At 38.1% G+C, this 10000-nt stretch overlaps 1 protein-coding gene across 2 annotated transcripts in view; it reads left to right on the forward strand.

Annotated features, from left to right (window-relative positions):
- LOC118427317 (unconventional myosin-XVI-like) overlaps positions 1-10000 on the forward strand; it is a 36698-nt gene that overhangs the window by 8255 nt on the left and 18443 nt on the right. For both annotated transcript variants that reach the window (XM_035837051.1, XM_035837052.1), the window contains exons 3-14: positions 946-1016; positions 1565-1708; positions 3854-3962; positions 4347-4471; positions 5203-5328; positions 6123-6198; positions 6410-6599; positions 7387-7531; positions 8005-8115; positions 8469-8534; positions 8771-8998; positions 9521-9635. In XM_035837051.1, the coding sequence (XP_035692944.1) occupies positions 946-1016; positions 1565-1708; positions 3854-3962; positions 4347-4471; positions 5203-5328; positions 6123-6198; positions 6410-6599; positions 7387-7531; positions 8005-8115; positions 8469-8534; positions 8771-8998; positions 9521-9635 (1506 nt within the window). The remainder of the gene's footprint in view (positions 1-945; positions 1017-1564; positions 1709-3853; positions 3963-4346; positions 4472-5202; positions 5329-6122; positions 6199-6409; positions 6600-7386; positions 7532-8004; positions 8116-8468; positions 8535-8770; positions 8999-9520; positions 9636-10000) is intronic.

The raw sequence follows: 10000 nt of genomic DNA on the forward strand, positions 1-10000 counted from the left end.
TATCTTATGCCACGCAAGATCTGCTTGGAGATTAGTCAAGTGGATGTAAATGAAGAATGAGTGTTATAAGAATTTTATTCAGAATGTCATTTACATGTACCATATGTGAATTGCACATGTAGATACCATACATCTCATTCTAAGATTCTATCAAAAGTAGCTGTTAACTCAAGGCAATTCTTGTAGTTCTAGGTTGCTGTAAAACTAAAACCAGATGCAAGTTGAAATGATTCATACTTTTGTAACATTATAAATGACAAATTCTGCAGCCTATACATTTTTAAAATCAATTACTTATCTTAGACACAATTAATACTTAATCATTACATAGAAGGACAACCTTTGGAACATACTTGTGCTGGATTTTTACTTAGGATGTGCAACAATGTACATTTAAAACCCACTCCGTCTGACAACATAACCTTAGCTGGACATCTGGTTATCAGCTTTGTCACCACAGGTTCAGAAACCACTACCAGGGCTGGAGCAGCTTTGTTTACACCTTAAACACTGGTGTCAACAGCAACTACATGGGGGGATTCTAACAATACATCACTCATAGGGTTGGACAAGTTTTCTAAAAAAATGTCCTATCTGACAGGCAAGTACGTAAAAAATTTACTTGCCTAAACCAACTTTTCCCTTGACCGAGATCTAAATGACATTTTTCCTATGTTTTTTCACTTCCATCAGTAGAATAATCCTTGTTATTGGCTCTATTTTTCTGTGATGACCAATGCTTGATGTCATAACTGTGAAAAGTAGCAAGTATATCAAAATCTTACTCCATGGAAAAAATTTGAGTTGCCCGATCAGGCAAGTGGGGTAGGATAGCTCAATCTGGCTAGTAGACTTGTCCAACCCTGACTCATCTACATACTCATTTCTGTACAAGGAAGCTGATGTAGAAAGTTGTGTAACCTGATACATGTATGTTTGTTACAGTTTTGAAGCTACTGGACAGTGGTGTGGACCCCAACACAGCGGGGTCAACCGGGGTCACTTTACTTCACCAGGTATGGCACAGAAGATCAGTCAAAACAACTTTTGCTATTTGATATCAGGATTGTCCCTGCGGCTCAACAGGTAGCGGCTCCACAGTTGATGTACATGTAGAATGAGATGCCATGTTGGAGGGGGTGCCCGTGCTAGCAGCCCCTCCCTGTAAAATGTACCCTGCTTCTGAAACAGCAAGGAAACTTGCTACCCTATATGTGCCACTAGGCACTACAGCTTACAAGGATCTCAAGAACAATTTGATATCAACAACAAAAAATTGTCTAGCAATTATCATCTTCCATTTGATTATTGGAAAGTTTAACTTTATATTGCACAGCGATCATAAGTCAAAGGTAATTTTACAATGGTCACTTCTTTAACCTGTCTTGTTCCTTTTTTCTGTCAGCAACTGAATGATTTGATTTTGCTGTATCAACTATCATGTATGACTCTGTTGATATTTTTCATTCTCATCTTGTAAATTTACTGAAAATGAACTACATGTAAAAATGAAACTTAACATTTTACTTCATTTTTAACAACATGTTCTGGACTTGTTTTCCAGTGTTGTAAGGACAATAACGTGTCTACTGCTGAGATCCTGGTGCAGAAGGGGGCAGGGGTCAACTCACTGGACAATGACCTCTGGACACCCCTACACATGGCCTGTGCCTACGACTGTCCTGAGATCGTTCATCTTTTACTCATGGTGAGGAAAATACTGTGTCTGTCTTGTTCACCAGAAAAAAGTTACAAATTAAGCATTGTAATATTATCGTTTCAATAGTAAATAATAGTCCAATGAATGCACTTCTCAATAGAAACCTCAAAGATGGGTACTGTACATTGTAGGACTGGTGTAATCATTTTGAAGACCTTTCATTCAGGGATACAATTTAAGACTTATTTTGTGTTTTGATCCCATCATTATGCTTATAAAAAATCACTATTTCCTTTTGCACAGCTTAAAACGAATGACTTCGAAATTTTGATTAAAAAAGTAGTCAGCCTGTTTTTCAGACAGGTTATACAAAGCTGGTTGAAATACCAACTACGCCCCCCAGAAAATAGCATACAAGTCAAACAGCAACTCCTTTGCTTGAATTCACATATTTGCATAAGTGGGCGACCTCTTTTCTCCTCAGCCTTCCTCAATAAAAAAGTACTTTTTGTAAACGACATTATTGACGCTGATAATAATTTTTTATCTTTTGACAATTTTGAAGTCAAATTCGGAGATGTCTGTACAGCTTATCAGTATCGTCAACTTTTGTCAGCTATTCCTCCTCAATGGAAACATTTTCTAAGACAAAGCTCCTCAGCTGAGCTACGTGTTTGCATCCCTGCCTGTAGAGATGTAACCTGGCTACAAAGTAAAAATATTAATAAATGCCTATATGCTTTCTACATGAATGAAGCCAGATTATGTGAAACTTCAGACAGGATACAGTACACGTGGGAAGACTATTTCAACTGCCCAATACCATGGCAAAAGGTTTATAGCCTACCTTACAAAATTTCCATTGACTCTAGTGTTTGCATGTTTCAACATAAACTATTATTCAAATACTTGACCGTGAACAAGACCTTATACACTTGGGGTTTGAAGGAGTCGCCCATATGTGAATATTGTAATGAAGATGAAGAAACAGTCTTCCATCTCTTTTTTCATTGTCAGGGCTCGAAATACTTTTTTCTGCATACCTGCACTGGTGCAGGTAACATTGAAAATTACCTGCACCAGACAAATTTTACCTGCACCAGTCTGAATTTAGGAAGTTTGGATCATGCTAAAATTGTTGTAGAACCATTGCTATTTTTTCTTTTATACTTTATTGGTGGTAACAGTGAATACAGCTAACAAAAATCCATATACACCTACATCATAGGGCATCTATGTATAAAACCCAGTACATGGACCAGTGCAGGTTAGGTACAGGTAGACACCAGAAATACCTGCACAGGTCCAATTTTACCTGCACTAACCTGCATATGCAGGTAGTATTTCGAGCCCTGATTGTAGAGTTGCTACACGTTTCTGGATGCAAGTAGAAGACTGGTTTTTCGTCAATACTGGGGAACATTTAAATCTAAACCTTTTCAAAGTTATTTTTGGTTATTTGAATTGTCGGTGTCCAGTTTCTGCCAATATAATTGTCCTTCTTGGCAAACACTTTATTTTCAAGAACCGTCAACACTCTCTTAATCTACAAGCCTTTATTTCATATATGTCATACTTCCATAGGCTTAAATATATTATAGCAAAAAGGATGGATCAGATAGAAGAACTTTATTGCGCAACGATCGTACACGGTACAATGTATGGCAAAAAAAAAAGAAGAAACAAACTTATCATCCTTATTACTAAAACAAGTATCAACCTTAAGATAAAAGAACACTTTGGTAAATGGGGGAAAATAGCTTTATCGTTAAAATATAGTGAATAACATAGTGCAATTTCTGTTTATCATTTCCTTGTTATATCCATTTGTGTACACTTCTATAAGTTATCCTCATTGTTCTCTGGTTTTATTTATTTTTTTGTGTTCCACATGTCCTTTCAGTAATATTGCTCTATGTATGATTGTTACATGTGTATCTTGTATTTGAAAAATCAATAAAAAGATTGAAAAAAAAAAAAAAAAATCACTATCAATGGTTGTAATGTTGATGTTCGTGTTACTTACCCTAAGTAAACCACCTTATGGCATAACATACCAGGTTTGTACTGAACAGTACAAGCTGCACATCCGGACAGATTTATTTGATCCACTCACATTGGGATCATGGTAGTTTACTCTATCTGATGAATGCAGTGGAACCTTTGACAAGTATTTTTGACCCTGACTTTCAGAACGGTGCGGACACATCCCTGATGGACATAGACGGGAACTTTGCCCTGGACCACGCCCCTGTGGGGTCAGAGGTCAGACAGATTCTCCATAACCACATGCAACAGAAAGGTGAGTGCGTTCCTGAATATTGGTGCTTTGGAATTTTGTTACTCTGTACTTGTGACTTTCCAATCTGATGATTAGTAGAAACTATTCACAGATGGTTTTATAATCAGTTAGTTTAGCAAAGTCTATCCCTTACAAAACTCAGTTCAATAGAAATGTAGTTGAAACTCAGGGGAAACACAGGAGAAACACATTGAGATTTGCATATGTATCCTTCTGTCATACATTGGGTTTTGCATTATGTATCCTTCTGTCATACATTGGAATCACAATGGAAAAGAATATGTGTCTACTGTATGACAGAGCTTTGCAAGGGAATCTACATCATAGTACATGCATGTGTATAGGTGCAATTCCACATTGTTTGTTGTGCATGTACTTCTGCAGGCCTGTCTGAGGCAGCCCTGAGCGGAATCCGACAGCGCAGTATGCAGGCCATGCTGACAGATGTACAGGGGCTCATCAAACAGGGGGAGCAGCTAGATGTGCCCAATGGCTTCGGTGCCACTCTGGTCAGTTCACTCACTCACTCACACTCACTCACTCACTCACTCACTCACTCACTCACTCACTCACACAGGGACTCATCAAACAGGGGGAGCAGCTAGATGTGCCCAACGGCTTCGGCGCCACTCTGGTCAGTTCACTCACTCACTCACACTCACTCACTCACTCACTCACTCACTCACTCACTCACTCACTCACACTCACTCACTCACTCACTCACACACTCATTCTCACTTACACACACACTCTTACACACTCACTGACGCTCACTCACACACTCACATACTCACCCACTCACACTCACTCACCCACTCACATACGCTCACTCACACACTTACACACTCACTCACGCTCACTCACACTCACTCACTCAAACACTCACTCACTTACTTACTCACTCACTCACTCATTCAGCCAAACGGGTCCACACCTTGAACAAAGCTGATGGAAACAGATAAACTTTTTCAGTGTTGGTTATGTAACTTTTTTTTCATGATTTTATTTACCAACACATGTCAACCTTCGTGCTATGAGAACTATTAATGCACTGCCTGTGCAGTAATTGTTATGATTTTAATAGTGTTTTAGAAAGGTCTCTGTTATAGAAAAAAACACTTTAAGTAAATGTACAAGCTTCAGTAGCCATAGTTATTTCTAAAGGATTCTGAGCAGCTGATTGTGTCATTAGACTGAATGATTTATTATAATAATTGTTTTGTTATTATTTCTTACACAGTTGCACATAGCCAGTGCCAATGGGTACAGTGAAGTAGTAAAGGTTCTGCTGGAGAACAGCTGTAAGGTGGAGGCAGTAGATGAGGATGGCTGGACGGCACTGCACGCAGCAGCAAGATATGGACATGTGAGGACACTTCTGCTGAAATCATCTATCACTGTAGAGAACAATTAGCATTTTATATAATTACTTATGATAATAATCAGTGATTGTAATATGATTTTACCACAATGTGTTGCAAAGATCCTGTATCAGTGTGTTAAAATCATAATGTTTTAAACAATTGTGTTTAAACATAATCATTAGTGCTTCAAAAATTGTATCTTTAAGGGAAGAATGTTGTACACAGTTCATAATTCTTTAGAGAAAATCTTGTGTTTTTCCCATTATGTTGAAAGACCGTGAATTCAAATTTCACACGTTTTCAAACCCTCTTTGCCATTTGAGTTGTACATCACACAGCCTTAATAAAGATATTTCATGATCTTTTCTCTATGTAAAACTAAAAGACCAAGAATTCAAAGTTCGCATGTTAAGAAAGTGTATGATTTAGTAACTTTTCAAACCCTCTTTTTTGAGTTATACTTTGCTCACACTTAACAAAATTATTTCAATAAAGTACAGCCTGTTTGTCTATCTATTTTCCCTCAATCGAACTGTGTTTATGTATTATAAACTGTTCTTCAATGCATCTTATCTGAACATCCCAAAAATAATTCTCTCTAGTCTCTCTCTTTCTCTTTCTCTTTCTCTCTCTCTCTCTCTTACTCTCGCCTTCTCTCTCTTTCTACTTCTAGCACTTTCTATCTCTCCCTAGCTTGCTCACACTCTCTCTTTATCTCTTTCTCTCTCTCTCTCTCTCTTTTCTCTCTCTCTTCTCTGATTTAAGAAAATATGATAATAATATTTATCCTTTCCAGCTGAAAGTGGTGAACCAACTGCTGAAAGCCGATGCTAACCCCCATGTGAAGACTTATAATGGTGCTAAACCTGCTGGTGAGAACTTCTAGTACATAGTAACACTCAATACTTAGTAGCCTTTAATTCAACATTGGGTTGTACTGTATGTGTTCAGAAGGATTGTCTTTATATTACAGTGCCCATTGGTGTCACGACTAGTGGAAGATTTAGTTCATTGAGTTCATTTGAGCTGTTTCAAGATCAATTCACTTTCACACTTCATTTTGCTTATTATTCCACTATCCAGACCTAGCAGCCACAGAGAGAATTGAGGAGGTTCTAAGAAAGGCAGAGCAAGACTTTAAGGAGTCACCCACAGAGCAGGACATCGTGGCCAAGGCCTTCGAGTTTCTGGACGAAGTCAAGAGTTTTGAGCAGCTGAAGAAAGAAAAGGAAGACATGGGAGGGTCCCTGGTCAGGATCAACAGCAAGACCATGTGAGATTTTCATTCAATTTGTCAGTTTGCTTCTTGGTAGCAGTCTGAGGCTCTAGGGTTCGACAAAAACTTTGTACAAATTCACTTGCACTTGGGAAGTCAATAAAAGAATTACTGGCTTGGACTTCTCACTTCTCACTGGCCCAAAATTTTTTTTATTGAATTTTAATTGCAGCAAAAATCCTTGGTTTTTTTTTTTCTTTAAAAAAAAAGGGACTTAAAAAGCATATAACTTAGCAAATATCTAGTACCCAAATCTACACGTGGAAAAATTGCACGCTTGGAAAAGTTGCAATTGTCTAATCGGGCAAGTATGGTCGGATGTATAGATGTGTTTGCCTGATCTGCATTGTCACTTGCCCCTAGCAATTAGGCCAATGGACTTGTCTGTCCCTGCAGTCTTCTGGTATCTGAAATAGTCTCTCTCCAACCCATGTCTATTAAGTGTTATTTGGAACATTACAACGGCACCCTTTTCATACAAGCAGGTAACCCTACGCTGGTGACTGTGCTAAGTTGTATCATGATTTTGTGCAAATTCTAAAACATATTTCATAGTGATATGAAGAAAATATACACTTCAGAAGAGTTCAAAGTTGCATTTTGTCTCTGTAGCTGTCATCTGCATCTGTAAGTTTCGTCAAGTTGAATGTTTACAAAAATGTTGATGATTTTAAGTTTAGCAGACTTTAGTACTGCACATGCGTGTTGGAAAGAAAGAATTTTTTAGTATATTACTGTTTGATTTCAAAGAAACCTGTAACCATGGTGATTCACCTGTTTCCAGTCGTCCCAGACACCTGTCCATCTCTAAGGAGGACAAGTTAGGAGAGGCACAGACTCTGCTGCAGGAGATGCAGCTGTCCAGGGGGGAGGGGGGCAGCCCGACACAGGGGGACCAGACTGTCAGGAGGAACATCACATTTGACAAGGTACTGTAATTGCAAACCAAATTTCTTTTTATGTTTCCCTTCAGGGAGTGGAAACATATTGTTTTTTGCTTCGTTTCTTCATTGTCTTCTTCTTTCTCTTCTTTTGTTCCAAACTAGTTCTGAAAACTGAACCAGACTACAGTCACAATGGTTACTGGTAGAATAGCAGGCAACATGTTGCATTTGATTAAATGATGAAGCAAGTGGCAGGACTAGACTAGAGGAGCTGGTCACAATATATGTAGATATACATGAAGGTGTTTGAGTAGAAATAGTAGTTTGTTGGGCTAGACAGTATGAAGGTAAACATCATACATTTGCTTGCAAATGTTAACTTTCTAGTTCAATTGCTACATCTACATTTGATTTTTTTGTTTGATTACAGTTGTAAGGGAAGGGTAGTTTTGGGGTTGTATCACTGATTCAGTCTGTATTTGTATCACAGTACATGTCTGTTGTTCCACCTTGCGTAGGCCATCCTCCCCTTGGTGAGCCCCACAGATGACCTGGCCAGCCTGCCTGACCTAACAGAAGACATCCTGTTGAAGGAGATGCAGAGGAGATACAAAAGACAACAGATTTATGTGAGTAGACCAAACATAGGAATAGAAGTCCTTCGTCTTTAAATTGTTATATTCCAAATGCCTTAGAAAGTGGAATACAGTTATTTGAATGTACACACTATTTTATACCCTGTAAAGAATGCATTGTTGTCATATGCATTGTTCATTGTTATCATCTGTCCTTAGACATTGTAGGTTTTTTTGGGGGGTAGAAAACAATGATAAGAAGCATTTATATATACAGAAGAATCATAGTGTACTAAAGAAAAATAGCCGTTATACTATACATTCAGTGCATAAATACAATTCTGTTTAGTATAGCTTTTCCAATGCTGTTGTTGTTGTTCTAATTTCAATGTATTTTCTGTCTACAGACATATATTGGGGAAATCCTTGTTGCAATAAACCCTTTTAAGGAGTTACAGATCTATTCAATACCGGTAAGTACACCTTTTTTCCACAGTCTTTTGTGTTTGTTAGCTCACCTTTCCTTATGTTTTATACTGAAGCAAAAATAATGTACTGGAATAGTCATTCAGCACCAAGGATAGGGATTGGTCAGTGTTTGACTTTGAGTTACAATTTTTATCTGAGGCTCGCACTTGAAGCTATTGTTAAACAAAAAGAAATACATTAAATGAACTAGCTTTAATGGCTTTTCCTGTGCTTTTTTCAGGCTTCAATGTTGTACAAAAATGTTGTTACAAGAAATAGCCTGCCCCCTCACATATACGGAACGGCAGATGCCATTTACCACAGTCTGGTTGTGGAGAAACTCCCACAATGCTGTGTGATCAGTGGAGAGAGTGGTGCTGGGAAGACAGAGTCAGCCAAGTACATGGTGAACCAGTTCCTGAGGTTGGCAGATTGTGAAGAGGGAGAGCTGAACCTGAAAATAGAACAGGTAATACTGTAACTGCATTTAAGTTTGCAGGGATTTGATTTTTCAGTAGGGAAAAAAAGGTATTTGCAGTTGTTTTAAGTTTGCGGTCGAAACAAAATGGCCGATGGGCAAAAGACAGAACAAGCAATTTTTGTCGCAAAGAGTTCACTACAAATCTGCAAACTTTAATGACATCATCATCAACATTAAGATGCTACAAAAAGTTCAAGAATTAGCCTTTCATTCAGTTACTATCAATGGTTGGTTCAACTGCAAACACATGTACAAAGACACTGTAAAGTCAGGATTGTCACTATGCCATGATATTTGAGTGATGTAAAATGTAAGGAATGTTTTTTCAACGACAAAAAGCTTTCTCAACATGATTAAAACAAATCTGTTAACAATAGGATTTTACAAACTTATGTTGTGCTGCCCCTACGGCTGATTAAAGGGCTATGAGACGAACGAACGATGTATTACAATGTAATGTATCTTATTTGTGAGAATGTTATTTGTTTTTCCCACATCTCCACACCTCAGGCCAACCCTCTACTGGAGGCCTTTGGGAACGCCCAGACCACCATGAACGACAACTCCAGCCGCTTTGCCAAGTACCTGGAGCTCATCTTCAGTAGGGAGGGGAGAGTGTTAGGAGGTGGGCAAGTCTCAACAATTTACATATTCTAAGCAAAGTATGTAACAGTAACTATAATTGCTCAATTACCCATGTTTTCATTTTATTGTTTAACTCCAGTCTTTGTCAAGGAATGAGCACTTTGGTTAGGTTGTGTTAGCAGTTTCAGTTCAAACTTTTCTTCAGAACCAGAGAATAATTTCATCAAATTGAAAATTCATTCAATAACAGTCAAGGTTTTCCATTCACAACCAGGATTTACATGTCAATGTTTAGGTGTCTGTCATCATCATTGGGACAATTTTAGCTGTAATATGTTTGGGAATGCACGTATGACAGTTCTTTGAATTTGGGACGTCATTGTTAGCAGTTACACCCAACTGCAG

Source organism: Branchiostoma floridae, chromosome 12 (genome assembly GCF_000003815.2).
Source record: "Branchiostoma floridae strain S238N-H82 chromosome 12, Bfl_VNyyK, whole genome shotgun sequence".
NCBI classification, from domain to species: domain Eukaryota; kingdom Metazoa; phylum Chordata; class Leptocardii; order Amphioxiformes; family Branchiostomatidae; genus Branchiostoma; species Branchiostoma floridae.